Source organism: Mesoplodon densirostris, chromosome X, assembly GCF_025265405.1.
Source record: "Mesoplodon densirostris isolate mMesDen1 chromosome X, mMesDen1 primary haplotype, whole genome shotgun sequence".
Classification (NCBI taxonomy): Eukaryota; Metazoa; Chordata; class Mammalia; order Artiodactyla; family Ziphiidae; genus Mesoplodon; species Mesoplodon densirostris.
This window is the reverse complement of record NC_082681.1, coordinates 3,131,332-3,153,101: the sequence shown is the minus strand read 5'-3', so window position 1 is coordinate 3,153,101 and position 21,770 is coordinate 3,131,332. Positions and strand designations below refer to the sequence as shown.

General features: G+C 61.8%; 2 protein-coding genes across 2 annotated transcripts; one reads left to right on the top strand and one right to left on the bottom strand.

The window, feature by feature from the left end:
* Positions 1 to 614: 614 nt before the first annotated feature.
* AVPR2 (arginine vasopressin receptor 2) lies at positions 615 to 4,463 on the top strand. The gene is made up of 4 exons (XM_060087850.1): positions 615 to 635; positions 2,726 to 2,777; positions 3,182 to 4,066; positions 4,258 to 4,463. The coding sequence occupies exons 2-4, from the start codon at positions 2,753 to 2,755 to the stop codon at positions 4,461 to 4,463; spliced, it is 1,116 nt and encodes a 371-aa protein (XP_059943833.1). The 5' UTR covers positions 615 to 635; positions 2,726 to 2,752.
* A 923-nt stretch (positions 4,464 to 5,386) lies between these two features.
* On the bottom strand, positions 5,387 to 20,979 carry ARHGAP4 (Rho GTPase activating protein 4). The gene is made up of 22 exons (XM_060087362.1): positions 20,913 to 20,979; positions 16,802 to 17,009; positions 16,553 to 16,715; positions 16,255 to 16,317; positions 15,845 to 16,009; positions 15,130 to 15,258; positions 14,831 to 15,052; positions 10,662 to 10,763; positions 10,336 to 10,527; positions 10,166 to 10,250; positions 9,862 to 9,889; positions 9,529 to 9,631; positions 8,826 to 8,886; positions 8,672 to 8,749; positions 8,442 to 8,576; positions 8,237 to 8,342; positions 7,878 to 8,111; positions 7,717 to 7,790; positions 7,441 to 7,624; positions 7,136 to 7,228; positions 6,817 to 6,931; positions 5,387 to 5,620 (listed from the first exon to the last, which is right to left on the bottom strand). Exons 1-22 carry the CDS (start codon positions 20,977 to 20,979, stop codon positions 5,387 to 5,389), a joined length of 2,841 nt encoding a protein of 946 aa, XP_059943345.1.
* Positions 20,980 to 21,770: the final 791 nt, after the last annotated feature.

Here is a 21,770-nt window from a genome sequence, read left to right as displayed (position 1 = left end):
AAAGGCAGTCCTACAGGGAGACGGTACTGGGCAGGGCAGAGGGGACTGCGCCCGGGGAGGTGGGGAGGGTGTCTGTTCACTTCTGCCCGGGGCCTGAGGCCACCTGAGGCTAACTGGCTGCTCCATGGCCAAGTCCTCCTTGGTGGCTGGGACTGGGGTGGCCTGGGGTCTCTCCATCTGACCAGCTCTTTGCCGCCTGCAGCGGGACTCGGCCCAGCCTCTCAGCTGGCACAGCACCGGCAGGTGCACCAGGGGCTCCTGAGTCGGGCTGTCAGCCAGGTAGCCAGACTCTCCGGGCACACCGGCTGGCCTCAGGGGCTCTTCGTTCCTCCCAGAGGTCCCAGCACTTGTTTCCCTTTACATCCAGGCCTTGGTGTGGACACAAAGCCCTCCCATTCCTTCTTGGAGCTGAGAGAAAGCCGCAGCAAAGGGCCTTCCCCCAGACTTTTCCCTGGACTCGACAGCGGGAAATAAGGAGCACAGGGCGCAGAGGTGGCCCCGAGCCCTGCGCCAGCTCTCCGCCGGGATACAGGCCTGCATGACCTCGTTCGGGGCTGGGCAGAGAACCCCATAAGGAGGTGATGGCCCGTTTACCCCAGAAGGCTGGCACTGCTTCCAGAGCTGCCCGAGATGCAGTGAGTGAAAAAAGGCGCTTTCACACTTGCTGGCTTAAGTCTCTGCCCATCCTATCGCCGTGGCTCAACTTTCAATCATTGGATTCCCATTTTACAGAGGGGGAAGCTGAGTCACAGAGAGCTGGCCACAGCCTGTCCAAGGTCCCACAGTGGGGGAGTGGCCAAGTGGGGACATGCGCTCCTCTGCAGGCGCCTCAGTTCCCCGGGGCAGAGGAGGGAGGTGTCATCTCACCGGCAAGGCTGGGAGGGTCTTGGGGACCGGGCCCCGGGAGGCACACGGGGAGGGGGTGCACAAGGAAATAAGTGCCCGGGAACTCCATTTTCTACCCTTTTCGTTGATCTGGATGGCAGCAGAAAAGTCCTTTCTATGCTCCTGGGTTAGTAATGGTCGTGTGGTTACAGGGAGAGAGTGAGGATGTTCTGGTTCTTAGCAGGTGTGGCTGACGTGTTCAGATGTGCGGTGTTGCTATTCTACAACCGACTTCCTGGCCTTGGCTGTACTTGAGCCCCTGGTCTGTGAGAGGCTGCTTTGGTCCCTAGCCTCACGGGTCAACAGAGAGGACGGACAAACAGGAAGAAAGGGCCAATCTCAGCCTGGAGCCGGCCTCTGGGCCGCATGCAGGCCACTGCCTTGGGCTGGGCTGGGCTGGGCTGGGCTGATGGAGGCCAGGGCCGGTGGCAGGAGCTGGGGTGGGGGTGGGGAGGGCGTGGGATGGGGAAAAGAATGGGCTGGAGGGGAGAGGAGGGAGGGAAGGCACAGGAGCGTGTGTGTGTGTGTGTGTGTGTGTGTGTGTGTGTGTGTGTTTGTGCGCGCAGCATATGTGGGAGGAGGGGAGAGAGGGAGCTGGAATATGCGTGAGTGCAGAAGCTCTGAGCCCCCTTCTCCTAGGACAGGTGTGGGAGGAGAAAAAGTGTGGAGGTGTCCCTGGCTCCCACAGAGTCTGGGGAGGAAGCTGGATCTCTCGGGGACACCTTCAGCCCCAGCTTGACGCCGCCCCCCTTCTTCCTGTGCCTCATCTCCTGCGGCCTAATTGAGGAGCGGGAGGGGCCTTCGCAGGCTGGGGAGAAGCCCTCCTTCTGCCTAGTGGGGACCTCGGGAGAGCCTCGCCCAGGCCCGGAGAGGGGCAGAGGAGCCTGGCTTGGGAAAGGGGAGTCAAGCTTCGCCATGAGAAAGCTGTGTGATGCTGAGCCAGGCCCAGCCATCTCCAGTCGCAGTTTCCCCACTTATAAAATACACACGCTGAACTAAGTCATGGCCCAGAGCTCCGCAACCCCACATGTTAATAAAGGGGGCCCTGCGGAAGTGGGGGCAGGCGGGGGTGGTAGCGGATAGCCGGCTGCAGCTAAGCCAAGCTCTGGAGGGCTCAGCTCCCTCTCGGCGGGGAGAAGGGAGTCCTGGGATGGCTGCGGCCAGGAAGGGAAGCAGAGGAGGCCAGGAGCCTACTTCCCTGTGCCAGAGGCAGGAGGCTCATGGGGGAGGGGGAGGAAGTCCCCTCCTGATCAAGTCACTCCCAGAAGCCTGGTTGGGGCGGGGCAGGCGATGGAGTGCCGATCTGAGCTCCTGGGCCACCTTTGCGCCCGCTGCCTCCCAGCTGCCGCCCAGCTGCCCAGGAGCCCGGGAGCCCGGCCAGGTAAGGGGCTACATGCGGGCATACCAGCCCTCCCACCATGTCCCCAGCCCTCTGATGGCCACCTCTCTTGGCCTCTGTCAGGGCAGGGGGGGGTCTATCTGTCTGACTCGCTTCTTGTGCGCTGCCTAGGTAGGTCATAGGCTTGGTTCGTCCATCTGTCTGACTGTCCCTCTCTCCAGCGTCCCCTGCCTAGTCCTGGGAGGAGTGTAGCAGGGCTCCGAGGTCGATGACTGTCTCAGGGGCCAGACGTCACCAACCTCGATTAGGCTAAGGATGTACCCCCAGTGCCTGATCACTGGAACACACACACTCACGCATGCGCACGCGCACGCACACACACACACACACACACACACACCACCACCGCAGCAGCTCTCTAAGGACCCCTATCCAGAGACTCTGGGCAGCCGGGCTGGCCCCTCTGGTGGGAGGCTGAGCTCGCCACCCCATCTCCTCCAGGCGCTCAGGACTCCTGCCCACCCCACCATGGTCATGGCGTCCACCACGTCGGGTAAGGTTCCAGCCACTGTCCCTACCCATCCCCCCCACCCTTTCCTCCACTGGAATGAGCCAGGTGGGCCAGGCGGGGTTGGATGAAGCCAAGAAGCCCCTTTCAGAGACCTCCTTCACCCTCTTCTCCGGGCTGCTGGTGCGGGGAGGGGAGCGCATGGCCCCTATGTATTTGCTTGGGCTGGGGCTGCCCTTCCCTCCCCACCACATGCGGTTAGCGGGGGACGACCTGTGTTATGCTGGAAGGCCAGGATCCAGGGAGTGGGAGGCTGGAGGGAAGCAGAAGGCCCAGGTTGATGGCTGCCCAGGCCACCAGCTCTGCCTGACCAGCTGGAAGCTCCCTGGGCTCGGTTCCCCTGTAGAGCACACTCCCTAACTCGGGACTCTCCCCCAACCCCTGCCCAGCTGTGCCCCGGCCCCTCTCCCAACCTACGCCGCCCAGCAACGGCAGCGAGGAGGAGCCGCTGGACGCCCGGGACCCGCTACTGGCCCAGGCGGAGCTGGCCCTTCTCTCCACGGTCTTCGTGGCTGTGGCCCTGAGCAACGGCTTGGTGCTGGGCGCCCTAGTGCGGCGGGGCCGGCGGGGCCGCTGGGCGCCCATGCACGTCTTCATCGGCCACTTGTGCCTGGCCGACTTGGCCGTGGCTCTGTTCCAAGTGCTGCCCCAGCTGGCCTGGGACGCCACCGACCGCTTCCGTGGGCCCGATGCCCTGTGCCGGGCTGTCAAGTACCTGCAGATGGTGGGCATGTATGCCTCCTCCTACATGATCCTGGCCATGACGCTGGACCGCCACCGCGCCATCTGCCGCCCCATGCTGGCACACCGCCATGGAGGCGGAGCTCGCTGGAACCGGCCTGTGCTGGTGGCCTGGGCCTTCTCGCTGCTCCTCAGCCTGCCCCAGCTCTTCATCTTCGCCCAGCGTGACGTGGGAGACGGCAGCGGTGTCCTTGACTGCTGGGCCCGCTTTGCCGAGCCCTGGGGCCTCCGCGCCTACGTCACCTGGATCGCCCTGATGGTGTTCGTGGCACCTGCCCTGGGCATAGCCGCCTGCCAGGTGCTCATCTTTCGGGAGATTCACGCCAGCCTGGTGCCGGGGCCGGCAGAGAGGGCCGGGAGGCGCCGCGGAGGGCGCCGGACGGGCGGTCCTAGCGAGGGAGCCCGGGTGTCGGCGGCCATGGCCAAGACCGTGAGGATGACGCTGGTGATCGTGATAGTATACGTGCTGTGCTGGGCGCCCTTCTTCCTCGTGCAGCTGTGGGCAGCGTGGGACCCGGAGGCACCTCGGGAAGGTGCGTGGCCGTGGCTTGAGCCGTGGGGGCCGCTCAGGCTTGGCTGCACACACACCTCGGCCCCTCCCCTCCCCAGCTGCGGGCTCCCAAGCGGACGCGGGCTGATATGCACTGCTAGCCGCTGGGTGGCACGTGGGTCGCGGCCTTCCCTGGGCACCCTCATCCCCAGCCCAGACCCCTGCACCACACAGGGCCCCCCTTCGTGCTGCTCATGTTGCTGGCCAGCCTCAACAGCTGTACCAACCCTTGGATCTACGCTTCCTTCAGCCGCAGCGTCTCCTCCGAGCTGCGAAGCCTGCTCTGCTGCGCCCAGACGCGCGCCCCACCTGGCCTGGGGCCCCACGAGGAGTCCTGTGCCACGGCCAGCTCCTTCCTGGCCAGGGACACCTCCTCCTGAGAAACGGGGGGCACCTTCCTTCCAGAGGCTCCACGAAGCTCAGCTGCCTGTCCGGGGACGGGCTCCGTGATCGCGCGGGGGCCCGGCAGTCAGCTCCTTGGTGCCACGTGTGGGGAGGGGCTGCGGTGGTGGGCTGCAGGGGCCGGCGCATGGCTTCCACCCCAACCAGTGCCTGCCCTGCCAGCTGACGGAGGTCCTGGGAGCAGGGGGTGGGGGTGGGGGGCCCAGGAGGAAGGAAATGGGTGGGGCCGGGGGCCTTCCTTTCCCCGCCTCTCTAGTCCTCCTCTGACCTCCCTTCTGACTCTCCCCGTCATAAAAGTTCCAGCTCATTTTCCACCTGGCGAGTCTCCTTGGATCAGGGTAACGGTGGGCACAGGGGCAGCGCGGAAAGATTCTCAGAGCCCTCCCGCACCCACAGACACGTGAGCGGCTCTGGAACCCGCCACGCAGGCCTTCAAAGGCAGCCCCGTGCCAAAGAACCCCCTGCAGAAGCTGTTCCCAACCTTCCATCTTTGGGGTGCCGGGAGGCTGGCCCTGTACCCACCTGCCCAGCCCCACCGAGACAGAGAACTGGCTCGCGTCGGGGAGTCAATGCACAGGACTTTATGAATGGCCGCCAACACCAGGCTGGCACCCTCGGCTGAGCAAGGGTACCGAGCACCCGACAACCAGCGACAAGCCCTCACGGCCAGCCCAGGAGGGGCCTGCCCCCAGCCTCCCTCCTCGGCTGCCTCCCAGAGGGGCCTGAGCCAGGGCGGGGGAGGCAGGGGTGGGTTGGGGCAGCCTCGTCCTCCTCTCTGCAGACGGTCACGAGCAAGCATGCTGCACAGGACCAGGGAGAAGCAAAGGGCCTGGGGAGCCCGGCCGGTCTCGCCCGTGGCCGCCTGGGGCGGGGCGGGGCCTGCAGAGGAACCGGTAGCACCTCAGTGCGGCTTGAGGGGTGAGTCCAGGCCCTGGGGATGGGAGGCCAAGAGTGAGGCTGGGGCCCCAGGGCCACGGGAGAGGCCTTTGCTCTTGCCGAGGCGGCTGCAGGCCACGGGCTTCGGGCTGCGGGGCCCAGGGCCAGGGGAGATGGTGGACGCCGGCCCGAGGCCCTGACGGACGGCGGTCTTCCCCAAGAGCTCCTTAAACACAGAGTCCATGGTCTGCGCCACGGCCTGGCGGGGAGGAGAGAAAGGCAGGGCGTCGGTGTGAGCGGCCTCCACCTGGCCAGCCAGTCCCCCACCCCCAGGTCAGTGCTGCCAGCTGACCCAGGAGTGAGGCCCTCGTACCCTCCGCTGCCCAAGCCTCTGCCCAAACTCCTCCACCCCCTGAAACAAAGTCCTCGGCCACCGCCTGTCCCCAGGCCCCTCCTCTCCGTGGGCCCCGCAGCTGTCGCCCCTCCCTTGCCCGGTTTCGCTCCTGCCGCTTTTGGTGTGGCGGTCACCGTCTCCTCCGGGGACAACAATCCTCAGCCCAGCCCTGAAATGGGAGCCCCTCTGGCTGGGCCCCGGGTCCCCCTCCTCTTCCCACTCTCTCCCTGGCTGAGATCACAGCCACCACCCCCTGGCTTCGGGGGCCACCAGCGTGCCCGGACCTCCACGGCCAGTGGTCCCCTGCAGCCCAGGGAGGAGGGGCTGAAATGCCCCTGGAGAGACGTGCACATCCTAACCACCCCCAGCCTGCACTGGGCTGGGACCCTGTGTGGAAATAGGGCCTTTGCAGATGTAAGTTCAGGATCTTGAGATGGGGAGACGATCCTGGGTTATCTGGGCAGACCCCAGATGTAGTGATAAGTGCTCACACGGTTCCCGGGGCTCAGCCCGGCGGTGCCCAGTGGAAGCCCACAGTGGGGTGCGCTGGGCCCAGCAGACACAGCAGGGAGTTGGGGGTCCCCGGGCCGCACCCCTGGCCCCGGCCGCATCCGGCACCCGCTCTCTCCCCCTACAAGAACTACGACCCCGCCTGGCCCCCCAGTCAGCCACCTCCCTCAGCCACTTTTCCATCTGCCCCTTTCATCCTCCCTGGCTCGCCAAGCGCCTGCCACGTCACCACCTTTCACCTAGTCTGGCTCTAGATGCCAGCCTTGAAGCCTGTCCCACTCACCGCGTCCCACTCAGGAACCGAACGTGAAGCCCAAATGTGAGAGCCCCGGGTCCGCTTCCCTTCTACCCTGCCTCCAGGCCCGTCCCCCCCAACTGCACTCACACCCTTGCCGGCCTGCCCCTCCCTAGGCTGGGCTCCACCGGCTTGTCTGAGGTCAGGAAGGTCAGACTTGAACCTTGGGAGGGAAGAGTCCGGTTCATAAGGGGAAGCAGAGACCCACCCCCGAGAGGTGCCCCCCACTTGCCACATGGCCATTCCCAGCCCTCACCTTATCCACCTCCACATGTCGCTCCGGGGATGCTGGGACCAAGCAGCGTCGTCTGTGCCCAGAGGGGCCCCCGGGTGTGCCGAGAGGGGTCTCGGGTTGGGTGCACGGCTCTGGCCTGCAGGGCACAGACAGTGGGCCTGGCGGGGGCCCTGGGGAGCCCCTGCGCTGCCTGGCAGTGGCTTCTCCCAGCCCGGGGTGCGGCCAAGGGAAAGGGAACAGTGAGGCCGGTCCCTCTCCACGCGGCTGAGGTCTGGCCCCACCCTCCTCCAGCCTGGGGTGGGCGGGCAGGGCCCCCGGAAGGGGTCTTCCCCTTGCTCACCTCTGGACAAGCTCCATGGCTGGGAGGGCCTCTGGGCTGCTCACCAGCTCCCCGGCGGCCGGCAGCCCCTGGCCCGCAGCAAGCTTCTCTGCCCTGGCGCCAGAAAGACAAGACCGCCTGTTAGAACGCTCATTCTGGGCTTGGGGTCTGGGGGCCAGAGGGCTCAGCGCTGGCCAGAAGCGGTCAGAAAGGCACACTCTGGGCCACCCCGGGCCTACGGAAGCGGGAACTCGGGGCGGGGGAAGGGCTAGAAGCCCGGGTGAAAGGAGAACCTCCCAGGAAGGGCCCCAACTTCACTCACTCACCCCGCCGGCAACGTGATGTACTTATGGGGGATGAGTCCCCGGGCCCCGGCGCGCTCGCCCCGCCACCAGTCGCCTGAGGCCCGCTCGTGCAGCCGCAGCACGTCCCCCCGCTGGAAGGTCAGCTCCTGGGCCGTGCGGCCCGTGTAGGCAAAGCAGGCCACGGCCTCCACAACGCCCTCTGGGTCTAGGGAGAAAAGGGGACCCCGGTGTGGGGGAGGGGTGGAGTGAGCATCCAGGGTGGGGACAGGGTGGGGCACTCCTTCCCGCCCCCCTCACCGTCCTCCTGGGCCAGGCTCCCAGCCTCCGGCTCCGGCTCGTTCTCCCCCGCCGGGCCCTCCAGCTGCGCATCCCTGCAGTCCAGAGCAGAGCCAGGTGCGTGAGCGCACAGGGGACCTCCCGCCTGTCGGACCTCCCTCCCGGCAGCGCGAAGAGCCTACCCCAGGCAGCTGGCAGAAGGCGGCGCCATGCACTTCTCATAGACAGGGCCGGGCAGCAGGGCCAGGGGTGGGAAGACCCGTGAGGGCTGCACAATGAGCGTCTGCACCAGCTGGTTCACCCGGCCCTGCAAGGCCACCGGGTCCTGCCCGGCGGGTACGGGCAGCAGCGTCGGCCCGAAGCACACGGCCAGGTTGTAGGCATCCATCATGTTCTCATCGCTGTACTGGGCTAGGCTGGGGGCACACGTGGGTCATAGGCAGGGAGCTCTCGGCCCGGTGTCCCCTCACCCCAGCTAGCAGCTGGCTAGGGCCACCCCTGAGCCGCCCTCGCCCCTCCCCCTACGCCGAGAGGCACTCACTGGTTGAGGAAGGTGAAGAGGTAGCGCAGTACCACCAGCACCGGTCCGGGCAGCCGGGCCAGGAGGCTGCTCACATGCTCCACCCGCTCCGCCGCGGCCTCCGCTTCTGCGGCCGAGGCCAGCGCCCCGGAGAGAAGCCGTGAGCGCAGCCGTGGAGGCCAGCGGGGAGGGGCGCCCCCGGGCCCGCCTCAGACCCCCGCCTCACCCGCAGAAGCCAGCAGCTCTCTGAACAGCTCTGGGGGGAATATCGGGGGCTGCAGGCACCGGAAGTAGAGCTTCAGCACGCCTGCCACCGAGTCCAGGTCATGGGCGGTGCAGCCCTCCACCAGTGGGTCCTCTCCTGAGGGAGACACGGTGGCGCAGGGGGCGAGAAGGTGGATTGCACCGGCTCTTCCACCCACCCCCACCCTCACCCCCGGCCCCGCCGGTCCCCACCTCTCTCAAAAGCGTCACGGATCTCCGAGACCCGGGGCTGGGCGCCGGACACCCGGAAGATGCCCTCGTGCTGCAGGCCTGCAGGAGGACGGAGAGCCGGTGGGCGCAGGATCGGGTGCCAGGCCAGCGGCAGGAGGGCCCAGGTCTTACTCACCGTTGAGGTTAATGAAGCGGACACAGCTCTCCACCACCAGGGGCACGGACTGGCCTGAGCTCTGGGGACAGGGACAGAGAGGGTGTTCCCTCCACTGTGGACACAGCACGTCCTGCCTCGTCACTCGCTTGCTTTTATTTTCTCTTAATGTGTTATGCGGTCAGCAATAAGGCCTGCGAGATGTATGCCCAGGTGTCCGACATCCCTGGTGCCGTCTCGGGCCATGCCTTATGCTTTACCTGCTAACTGTTTATTGCTGGCATGTGGACATGCCATCGAACTCCGTATGTCGACCTCGAATCAAGTAACATCATGAAACCCAAATTTGTTCACTTAAACAATCTGTTGATTCTTTTGAACCATGACATACAGAATCACATCCTGCAAATAACAGTTATTTCTTCTTTTCTGATCTTTCTTGCTTCCCTTACTTCCCTCTCTCGTACCCCAGAAGTGGGGCCCGCGGACACCCTTGCTTCTGTTAACTCAACTCCTCAGCCCTAAAATCGCTGCCACCTGAGCCTTTCCGTTACTAGTTAGGGACGTGCCCTTTGATCAGTGCAGGCCCGGCAAAGGCCCACCCAGGAGGAGACCAGTGGCCGGGGCAGAGGATACTGGGCTCACAGGCGGCCCCCGGGGCTGGAGGGAGAGCGGAAGCGGGGAGGGGCCCGCACTTGGTTGGCGGGTGACGCAAAGCAAGTACCTGGATAAACTTCTCCATGTCTCCCCCAAAGAGCTTCTGGTTATACTGGGAGCTGGGGCGGGGAAGGCGGCTCTTCTGGAGTTTTCTCTGTGTGTACTGGGTCCTGTCGTGAACAGGAGCTGGCTCTGAGGGGAGTGGGCGTGGAGACTAGGCTGCCCCGACACCCTGGCCCAGCCAAACAGCATGCTGGAGCTCGCGAGTTATTCCAGAGCCCACTGGACAAAGTGGGAAACAGGCCACCGAAGGACGAGCAACAGAGCCGGGTCCCAAAGAGAGGGGAGGCGGGGACCCCACAGCTCCTCGGGACAAGCTGGTCCCTCACGAAGGACTCACCAAGACACCTCCCGCTCTTCCTTGTCACCTGGGGAGGAGAAAACGTTGGTGTGTCTCTCGGGCCGGGAGGTTCCTCAACACACCGCAGAGGCAGAGGGCAGCCTGAAGGCCCCGGGCAGTCACAGGACAAAAGGCGGGATAGGGGCCGGGATCCTCGCTGGCTTATTCCCTGCGTGCCAAGCACCCTCTCTGGGTGGAGAGGACGTGGGCCGGGTGGAGGACCCAGGAGGAGAGCCAAGCTGCGGCCGCTCCCGGCCCTGGGGGTGGCGAGGCAGGGGCTCAGGGGGCCAGGAGTGGGGCCCACCTCGCTGAATGGCCTCCTGCAGCTTCTCATGCTTGGCCTGCAGCTTGGTGAGGATGCTCCGTCCACTCAGGTACTCCTGGAGTTTCTATGAAGCCCCAGGAAGAGTCCAAGGCTTTAGTCCTAGCCCTGGGCCTCCCCGGCCCCCCGCCCTCCTGGCCCCGCTTCCCCACCGTGACGTAGAAGGTCTCGGTCTCCTGCTGCTGCCCCCGCCTCCGGCCGGCCTGCCGAACCCCTGGGTCCGAGCTGGTGGACTTGAGGGACTCGGTGGAGGGGCTGGCCTGTAAGGAGTCGAGCATGTCCCCATCTTCCGACGCCACCACCTCCAGCAGGGCCTGCAGGGTGGCCTTCAGCGTCTTGTTCACCTGGTGAGGGGACAGCACCAGGACAGGAAGAAGTGGGAGACAGGTGAGGGACAGGGAGTCCAAGTCAGAAGGAAGGGGGAGGGTAGGCCACGTCTCCGGGTCCCTGTCCCTACCCAGGGCCAGGTCACCCATACCTCCTCTGTCTCGATGGTTTGTCGGTCCAGGCGGCTCTGGATATTCTGGGCTCTGGGCAGAATCTCGTCCCGCAGCTCCATCTCAACTCGGATCTCAGCCACCTGCAGAGGGCAGCATCCAGGGGGCTGAGGGCCACGCCTGACACGCAGGGTGGGGCTGGGCAGCAGGCACCGAGGTCTCTGGGGCCCATTTTCGCTGCCTTGGTGGCCGACGCACAGGATCACCAGCCTTGACGCTGCGTACAGCCAGATCTGAAGCATGGCAAGGACACCTTCCCAAGGGGAAGGCGCACACCCGCACGCATGGAGACTTGTGCACGGATGTTCCCGCCAGCGCTACTCCTAACAGCCCAAAGGAAGAAGCAACCCAAGTGTCCAGCAGCTGACAAAAGGACAAGCAAAGTGTGGTCTCTCCATACAATGGAACGTTATTCAGCCATAAAAAGGGAGGAAATTCTCATACACGGGTGGACACTGAGGACAATACCCTCAGTGAAATAAGCCTTTTGTCACAAAAGGACAAATAGGATATGATTCCTAGAGACAGAGAGTAGATGCTGGGGGCCATGGGCTGGGGGAGGGGGGGAGTTAGTGTCTAATGGGGACAGAGTTTCCATTGGGGAAGATGGAAAAGGTCTGGGGAATGGACGGTGGTGATGGTTGCACAACAATGTGAAGGTGTTTCATGCCACTGAACTGTGCGCTTAAAACGGACAAAATGGGGGCTTCTCTGGTGGCGCAGTGGTTAAGAATCCACCTGCCAATTCAGGGGATACAGGTTCAAGCCCTGGTCCTGGAAGAACCCACATGCCGCGGAACAACTAAGTCCGCGCACCACAACTACTGAGCCTGTGCTCTAGAGCCCGTGAGCCACAACTACTGAAGCTTGTGTGCCTAGAGCCCGTGTTCCACAAAAAGAGAAGCCACCGCAAGGAGAAGCCCACACATCGCAACAAAGAGTAGCCACCGCTTGCTGTGACTAGAGAAAGCCCGCGCACAGCAGCAAAGATCCAGAGCTGCCAAAAAAAAAAAAAGGACAAAATGGTAAGTCTTATGTATATTTTACCACGATTATAAAATTTCTTTCCAGGCCCTAGAAAACACTGACATTAGAAGACCCACCCCTTCAAGCCCACATAATGCGCAGAAAACTAGAAATTGACTCTCTGGAAAGGATAAATCAGAGGGATTCTGGACTCAGGGACACTAGTCACTGCTGAGGAAGGGGACAAAAGTCCATACTGCTGAGAGAGAATACAGCAGCCGCCGCCATCTGGGGCTGGCCAGGAGCTCAGAGCTGTGCCTCAGTGTGGGCCTGTTGGACATAAGGAATGTCACAGAGCATCAACATCAGACAAAGCCACTGTGGCCATGACGGCTGAAGATAAAAACGAGATCAAGTCATCAGCGTGTCTGAGCACAGACCAAAGCAAGAACTTTGTCCAAGCCACAAAAATGAGCAAACCTCCCTGTGTCCCAGCTAGTGTGAGGGACGGTTCCTTCCTCACTGATGATGGCTCTAGCCTCCCTTTACCCACCCCTGCCCCGTCTTCTCAATAAGATTTATTAAGACACCCTGTCAGAGTTACCCCTGTTTCCTGACAGCATCCAAGCCAGAGCCAAGCCCCTCCCCCAAGTCCCCTAACCCTTGCCCAAGTCCTCTGAGTCCTTTCTAGCACCCTCTTACTGAGACACCCCCAGTTCCCCGTGATGTGGGTGTCCCTCGCAGCAATGATCTGAGTCCCTGCCCAGCCACCCTGGGGGGAAACCCACTGCTGACAAGCTCTGTTCACACACATCAAATACGTAATGCACCTCTCTTCAGTGCCTCCTCTGAAATATGAATTGACGGCCAAGAACTGGCAGCCATTTGAGGGAGAGCTCTAAAGTGGAAGACATAGATCAAAGCAAGAAAACAGTGAAAATGCAGGGAACCGGGGGAAATGTCAAGAAATAGAATGAACATTTCAGAAAGATTTGAGAAGATATTGTATCCATGAAACAAGAAGAAAGGTCTATTTTAAATAGGAATTTGGAAAACAAACCAAAACTCTTAAAAACAAAAAAATATGAAAGTAAATAAAAAAAAATTCAACAAGGGGTGGGAAGAAATAGTCGAAAAAATATCTAAGAAAGCAGAATTAAAAGGTAGAGCGATGAGAAATAGGAAAGATAAAAGATAAGGAAATCAGGGCTTCCCTGGTGGTGCAGTGGTTGAGAATCTGCCTACCAATGCAGGGGAAACGGGTTTGAGCCCTGGTCCAGGAAGATCCCACATGCCGCAGAGCAACTAAGCCCGTGCACCACAACTACTGAGCCTGTGCTCTAGAGCCCGTGAGCCACAACTACTGAGCCCACGTGCTGTAACTACTGAAGCCCTCGTGCCTAGAGCCCACGCTCCTCAGCAAGAAAAGCCACCGCAATGAGAAGCCCGCGCACCTCAACAAAGAGTAGCCCCCGCTCTCCACAACTAGAGAAAGCCCACGCACAGCAACGAAGACCCAACACAGCCAAAAATAAATAAGTAAATTTATTTTTAAAAAAGGATAAGGAACTTAGACTGTGAACCCATGGTGTTCAACATCAAATTACAAGAATTCGTGAAAGCAAGAGAAAAGAAAATTAAGGGAAGGAAATTACCAAAGGAATAATATGAGCTCAAAACCTTAAGACACAAGTTTCCATACTGACAAGGCCCACTGGTTGCCCAGCACCATGAAGGAAAAAGGATCCACAAGGCATATCATCATAAAATTTTACACGAGGGAAAAAGACTATCCTAAAAGCTTCAGGGAGACAAATTACAGGTCACGTGCAACAGTCCAGAAATCAGAATGGCATTGGACTTCTCACCTACAAGACTGAAAGCTTGAAGTGATACCTTTAACATTGCAAAAGGAAAATGATTTTCAACCTTGAATTCTATACCCAGCTACACTACCAATCAATTTCAAGGATAGAATACAGACATTTTTTCAGACATTCGAAGTCAGGAAAGTATGGGGAAAGATGTCCACACAAACAAGGGTAATAAACCAAGAAAGAGAAAGACATAGGATCTGGGACACAGACGGTCCAACGCAAGAGAGAATGGCAGGAATGCTCAGGACGATGGGGAAGGGAGGTCCTGGACTTCACAGGCCTGCAAGCCAATCAAGGCCTACAAGCCTGGACTGGACGGCTCCAGGGCAGAGCTCTGAAGAGAAGAGATTGCCTGGTGTGAGGGAAAAGACAGAGAGGACTAGCACTCGGAGATGGTGATGTGGGGAGGAGCCCTAATCATCCATGGAAGGAGGTCGGTAGGGCCTCTGGAAAGCTGAAAAGCACTAGCAGCACCTGCCGCGTTGCTTGCAGCAGAAGCAGCAGCTAGAAGACTGGGAAGGGGTTGTGTCTGGGGAGTGGGAATCAGGAACAGAGCGGGTGAGTCAGACAAGGGCTGTGTGCCATTGGATGCCTTGAGTAACATTTGACTTTTTCAGATACGACTGTGGTCAAAATACAAATTAAATAAGTAAAAGCTCAGTGTAACCCCAGTCCCTGCACAATGTTCATGAGGATAAACTGGTAAACAAAAGAATAGCTCGGAGGTGCATTAAAAAATTGCCTAGTGGGGACTTCCCTGGCGGTCCAGTGGTTAGGGCTCTGAGCTTCCACTGCAGGGGGCACAGGTTCGATCCCTGGCCGGGGAACTCAGATCCCACAAGCCGTGCGGTGCGGCCCAAAAGAAAAAAAAAAAAGATGCCTAGTTATAAGTTACTGTTTGCATGGTTTCTTTCCCCCCAAGTTTGCATTATGAAACGTCTAAGGTACACAGAACCATCGAAAGAAGAGTATACGGACAGCTATATACCACCCACCAGCTGGCCTCAAAACCAGTGGCATCCTGGCTGTGTTTGCCCTTGCGGGGAGGGGGTGTGTGCGTTCTTTGGCTGAACGCAGAGGTGAGCTGCGGAGGTCTGCTGGCTTCAAACGCAAGTCCGGGAACTTCAGAGCCTCATTTGCCTTGAGACCACTGAAGGAGGGTCTGAGAAATAAGCTGCATTCAGGAGTTTCGACTCGTTAGCAAATGGAAGGTAATTCATTCCACTTACCTACCATCACAATGAAGACCAGAAAACACAAAGCCGTTTGCCTGAAGGGGCGGGCAGAGACCCTCACCTCATCCTCACCTCATCTCCCTCGTGGGGCTGGTAGTCGAAACGCAGCGGGGGACAGAAAGCGGCTGCGTGCACCTCCAGCACCTTGGCCTTGTCCCCTGGAGGGTCTAGGGCTTCCACCACCTCCTCCAGGCTGCCCAGGCCCTGCAGCTGGGAGGCCTGGGTGCGGCTCTCAGCGGCCGTGTAGCTCCGGAGCACCTGCCCCAGGGCCAGGTGGAATCCCGTGTCACAGCACTGGGGGACAAGCGAGGACACGGCTCAGGCGGGCTCGGCGCACAGGCGCCCGGCCCCGCCTGCCCGCCAGCACTCACGTCCATGAGGTCCAGGACGTCACGCACATAGTAGTTGTTCACAGCGGCGTTGACGCTGGCCAGGCTGAGCAGGTACTCATTGCGCGCCTTTGTGCACTTGAGTTTGTGCTCCAAGAACTTGGCGTGACGCTGCTCAGGACCACACAAGCCCCAGGGTCACCCACGCAGCCCCAGCTCCGCCTCCCATGTAGCCCTCACCCGCGACACACGCTCTCTCCCCTCCCTTCCCCACGCGGACAGCTACACGCGCCGTCCCACCAGGTCCCTCAAACAACTTGGCCCCGAAGTCATGATGTCCTTCCTCCGCAACCCTGCCAGCCTCAGCGTCCCCATCCTCTCTTCAGGGACCGCCTCAAACACTCCTCCTCCCCTCCTGTCACTCAGTCACCCATTCGAGGCGTCCGCTCGCTTGTCTGCAATCTCACAGCACTGCGTGAGGCAAGGACAGGTGGGTGGAAGGGCCCCCAGGCTTCCGGCAGCAGATTTCTCTTTGCCCAGCGGGGCTTGGTGGGGGAGACCAGCTAGGAGCGTGCGGGCTGGCCCGGGCCTAGTGGCTCTTCTCCTGCCCGCTCTGTCTACCACTGCAGCTTGAGGAGCCCTCCAGAACCAGCCCCGCCTTCCTGCTGCACACCACCTCCCTGCAGGGCCGGGACTCGGAAGGACAAAGACCAGGAGCCAGAGCCTCCGGACACGGACGGCTGCCCCCCAGGCCCACCTTCTCCACCAGCCGCCCTCCCTTCTTGAGGGAGCCCTTGCGGAGGGGCCCTGCCTCCGTGCCGGCACTTCGGCATGCCCGCTTCTCCTCCTGCCGCTCGGCTTCCCGGAGCTTGGCCTCGGCATTCACGCTCTCCATGTGGTACACCTGGTATGTCTTCTTGGCCTGCAAGGAGGCCCAAGGCCAGGCAGCCTTGCTCAAGGCCACGGCCGCAGCCAGCCCTCCTCCTCCCCCTCCCAGCCCGTCTGGGACTCGGACCTGAGCACTCTGCCCAACTACCCAGTGCCCAGAGCAGGAAGAGAGGGCCGAGCTTGCGGTCCTCGAAACCCAGGTCTCTCCTTGAGCCTGGCTCGGGGAGATGTGAGGCGATGGCCTCCCTCTGATTCGGGCGGGCCCTGCGGCACTCTCACCGTCTGAAGCTCGGACACCACCTCCAGGAGCTCCTCCTGCAGCTGTTGCTCCAGATCCTTACTCTGGGGGGGAGGGGAGTTAAGCACAGCCCTGCCCCAGTGCAACACCCACCTCCAGCCTGCAGCGGCGGCCAGCCCTCAGCTCGGCACTCAAGGCTCCCACCGGCTCCCCTCTGCCCGACGCCCCCCGGCCTCCTGGGCCCTCCCAGCCGTGACACCTCTGCATCGGGCACCCATGGGCTGCCCTCGCTGGATCCTGAGGCCATCCAGCATCCCGTGCCCAGGGCAGGGGCCTTGCCTTCTTGACTATGCGCCCAACATCCTCCGCGATGTGGCTCAGGCGCTGGGCCAGGGGCCCCCCCAGCACGTCGCTGAGGGCCGCACTCTCGCGGCTCTGCTGCCGCGTCTGCTGCAGCAACACGGCCCAGCAGTGTAAGGGCGACAGGAGGGACGGCTCCTTCCTGGGGGAGACGGGAACTCAGACCGACGGGGAGCGGGGCCTCAGGCCCTGCCGCAGTCGTCCCACCGGCCAGTCCCCAGGACCCACCGGAAGCTCTGGTGCTCCCGGCTGCCGCCCCCCAGGCGGCCTGCGCGGCCAGAGAAGCGCTCAACCAGCTTGTCCAGGCCCCGCGAGTACTCCAGCTCCACCTCGGCGCGGCGCCGCATGAACTCGGCCAGATCCTGCAGCAGCTCCCGCCGCAGCTCGCCCTGCAGCTCCAGGCAGCGCAGCTGCTCGCCCAGCTGCCAGCGCATCTCTGTAGGGGCGGGGCGGGGGGGGGAACGACGCGGCTCAGGCTGGGGCAGTGGACCCACCGCCGAGTGCAGGGAGCGCCGGGCCGAGGGGGCAGGAGGCCGGCCCGGCGCTGCGGGAGGTCTGCCGTCCAGCCGGCTCGGGGCGGGCCTGACGAAGGGGACCTCAGAGCTGAGGCTGAAGGGAACCAGCCGGGAAGGAAGAACAGAAAGGCCCTTCCAGGCAGAGGGCAGAGCCCTGCAAAGTGCCAGGGGCGAGAGGGAGTGTGGAGGGTCCTGGAGGCTCGGAGCAGGTTGGGATGGTGGGAGCACCTGGCACTTGGGCTTCCCATGACTCCCCGGTTCCCCTGCCACTTCCTGACCTTTGGGTGCCCAGGACCCCAGGCAGGGTGGCCGCCCCCGCAAACACAGAGACGCACGGGGCTGCGCAGGCGCGGGGGGGCCACGGCGCTCTGCCAAACCTGCAATGAACTTGCGGCCTCGCTGGCTGGAAACCCTGCCCTCAGCCCCAGGGAGAAAGGGCAGCCCCAGCGGGAGGGCCCGACCAGCCGGTGGAGGCTGACCAGTGATGGGACTGAGGCAACTGGTCTGTTTTCTGTTCCCAGTACCGACTCCTAACTACCCACGTCCCAGCAGAGAGAGCCACACCCCGCTCCCCACACTGCTGGCTTCTGACACCTTATCGCTGACTTGATTTGGCAACTTTCCCCACAGACCTAAAGCAAAGAACCGCCTGAATGAGGAGCTTAAGCAACCCACTGGCGAGCCCTGGGCATCCCGGGGACATAACACACTGTCTTGGCTTCTGGCAAGCGGGTCACCACTTACTAATCGCTGTCCAAAAAAGGGACGTTAAGTGACTCCTTAATGTTGATTATGCATCCAGTCAGTCTGGACATGGAGACACGGTGCCCACACTCCTGGGGACAGACAGCAGGGGGACAGGCACGCGCTAGAACGTGTCGGAACAAGTGGCACTGAGAAGACAGCACAGAGCGGGAGGTGGGGACAGGGAGGTGTCCTCTGAGAGGAGGGTGGTCAGGAACAGGCGACACTGGAATAGAGAGCTGAAGGAAGCAACAGAGGGGCCGTGGAGCCAGCGTGGCTGGAGAGAGCTGCGCAGGCGAGGGGAGGGGGAGATGGCCAAAGCCCGCAGTTGGGGAGGACTCCCCGCTGGACGCCGAGGGAGAGGGGAGCCACAGCTGCGGAGCCATGGGGGTCCGGCTTCGCACTCAGGGCCCCTCAGGCTGCCGTGGGGAGCCAGGGCAGAGGTCAGGTGACGGAGGAAACGTGCTCAGCCCAGGTGGCAGCTACTGCACCAGTCCAGGCAAAAGACAGTCAGGGGCTTGGACCAGGCAGCCAGCCTGGGAGGAGGTGGGCAGTGGCAGGACCCAGGGTGGCTGTTGGAAAGAACTCTGCGGTGAACAGCTTGGTACTGGTACCATGTGGATTTCTGTCCCGCCGGTGACGTCCCACGGGCTGTGGGGCATGTGGCAGCCTCCATGGGTCCTGCCTGCCCAGCATCCCCATCTCCTCCTCTGATCTCCCTTTGGGGAATGTCCCCTTCTTACTCTCAGCCCCTGGGTCCCTCTCCCTGACTCCAGGTGACCCAGATGTGGCTCTTGCATAACCCATCCCTCGGCCCCTCCACCCTCCTCCACCGCTAAGACTAGCTCAGTGACAAGGCCCAGGGGCCACCATCCCCTCCCCGCGCTCTCTTTCCACCAAGGGGTCAAGCTGGGTAAATGGAAGCCTGGGTGAGGACTGCTTCCTGAAGGTGAAACCAATGCAGAGTCTCCTTCCACCGTCCGAGGCCAGGCCACTTGAGATCAGGAGAGTCTTCATTAAATCAGGGTAACAGTTTGGGGATAAAAGTAAATTTCATTTCATTCCAAGAAAGATCTGAGATGTCCCGGCTTGCCTCACTGTCCTCCGGCGTCTGCCCCTTCCTCGTGGAGCAACAGTTCCCTGGGGACCTATCACAAGTGAACAGTGCTCAACGGGCCAGCACGGCAAACGGTTTCGTTTCTTCCGTTCGGTGCAACCAAGCCTTGGCTGGGATTCGGACCTGGTGTCAGGCAGACGTTGAGTCGGCAGGGTCTGAGCGCAGTGAGCTGGTGCCCACCTAGCTCCCCAGGCTCTCAGCTGAGTCAGCGTCCAGCCCTCAGATCTCAGCTGGGATGCGCTCATCAGGGAACCCTTCCCAACCTCCCCACAGACTAGGTCTGGCCCTCTTCCTGTCCCTTTTCTTGACATCCGCGCTCTCCCTTTATAGTGGCTTTCATCATAATTGAAATTAACTGTGTGATAGCTTGTTCACTATATGTCTCCCTCACTAGACCTGTAAGCCATATGGCAGCAGGGATTGCTTCTCCTGTGCTCAGCACTGTACGTTCAGGGCCTGGCACAGAACAGATGCATACAAAACATCTATCAAAAGGAAGGATGGAATCCACGTATGCTTGAATTGCAGAGCCAGGACTGGGCCTCAGCAACACTTCCTGTGAGCGAGGCATTCGGTCTCACTTCTGCTGACAAGCAAAGCAGAAAAGATGGCCTCCCAAACCACGACTATGCTGACCTTTCAGAATTTCGGGTGTCAAGACAGTGACCCCGTTTTTCTAGCATAGTAGGAAGTTTCTTTGGGAGGGGTGGTGGGGGCACGGGGCGGGGGGACGGGGAACAGAAGCTAAAATCATTAGAGACCCAGAGCAGGCAAGGAACATCTTAAAAGACAGCCTTGCTCGAAACCCCAATTTTTTTGCAGTGTGAATGAACTGACCCATAGTTGCTGACTGAAGAGTTTCCAAAGTCTTTCAGCCTCATGACATTTGGGGGATGCGGCTGCGGATCATTCTCTCCATCTGAGGAATGTTGCAGACGAGGCTTGGAGAGCTGACTGGCCCTGCATGGTCACCTCAAGCTGGCTCTGGGCAGCAGGCCACCCTTCCCAGACGGGGAGGACTCGAGCACACTTTGGTGTAAATTGCTTGTATTGGATAATTACGTTGGAATCTCCATCTCTGCATTGGAAGGACATTCGAGGTTCATTTCATGACACCTCCTAGGACCTATAGGAGTGGCCGTGAGCAAGTCACTGCTCCTCTCTGAGCTTCGGTTTCCTTCATCGGTAAAATTGAGCTATTGAGAGTGATATACGGGGTCGCACATCTGAAGACACCAGAAAAGTTTACAGCCTCAAACTGCTGGCACTTGGACGCTGCCTTCTTCCCTTTGCAAGAGTTACCACGCCCTGAATAAGACCCACAAAAGCAGTCAACTAAGAGTTTGCAAAGCTGATTTGCATACGATTTGCACAGAGTGTTTATCGGAACCCAAAGAGGTCTGCCCTTGCAGAGGGCGCAAGATCCCTCAGGCCAAGATACACTGTGCCGGTTTGAGCCAGAGACAGTGGCCTTCAACTCTGAGCCACCTCAGCGCCCAAGGGAGGGAACAGGGACTGGGCTGCAGGGGACTGGAGTGGTTTTAGGGTAAAGCCATCGCTAAATCCATCCCCCGAAGCTCTCGGACCCCCTACCCAGCCTCCGTCAGCAAAGTCAAGCTGCTCCATTTCACTGTGGCTAGAATACCACTTTTTTGGGGGCACTCGGTGCCCCCCTTCCCTCCTCGGAGTCCTTAGGTGAGGTGCAGGGAGAACCCAGGAGGACAGAGCTACCAAAGGGAGGGAGGAGGGAGGGAGAGTGGAAGGAAGGGGGAACAGCGGCGGTTGAGGCCAAAGGGGCGTGGAGAGGCAGGCAGGGGGCGCGGGTTCCCTCCCTCAGTCCCCTCCGGAGGTCAGTGGGGGAGGGCAGCGGGCCCTGGGCCAGCGGCCAGGACTTTTCGGGCTCCCCCACGACCTTCGGGGTCTCCGTAGGGAACTGGGCCGGGAGCGCCCAGCGCCCTCTCACCTTTGACTTGCGCCTCATGGTCCGCCTGCGGCCCTCGCTCCCGGCGCAGCTTCCCGTGCGTGGCCATGGCCGCCGGGCAGCCGCGCCGTCGAGCTCCGTTGCTCCCACGCGGCCGCGAGCGGGCCGGGCGCTGGGACCGGGGCCCCGCAGCCAGCACCCTGCGCCGGCCCCGCCCCACCCCGCCCCGTCCCGCCCCCAGCGCGGCTCCCGGGGCGGGGGCGGCCAGGGGCGGCCCGGCACTGCTCGCGAGGGTCTGGGGTCAGGGGGTGGGGTGTGTGTGCCCATTGGGGCCGGGCCTTGCCGTCGCCTCGCCCCAGGCACTGGGCGCGCACCCGGGCAGCCTTGTGCCCAAGGTTCGGCTGCCAGGGCCGGTGTGGGAGCCCCAAGGTGCCCGGCAAGCTGGCATCCTCTGGCTGCCATTCCCCCCCAGCCTCCAGAAGGCTGTCTGGTCACCACTGCCAGACTGCACATCGTGGCCATTGGCCCTGAATGCCAGTGCGCAGTGACACCATAGCTGCTCCAGACCCTGGGCTCCCTTGGGTCACCTGTCTCCCCCAGATCCCCAGGACATCAGATGGGGCCCACCCTTCCCAAGCACAAGGATCCTGGAGAGCCAGGTGGGAAGGGAGGTCAGCACCAGAGAACAGGACGTGCCTTCGCTCCCTCCAGGCCCCCTCATGGGGAGCGGGTGGGGGCGGAGGGCAGAGAGCAGGCTCGGGCTAAGGTTCCCCTTCTGCTCAGCCCTGCGGGGAGGAACAAGCCTTGTTGCCCCATAGGTGGTTACCACTTCCTGCTGCCGGAAGAGACTCTTCTGCCTCCTTTCCCCGGCAGCTTGCACCTGCTGTCCTAGGCCCGGGG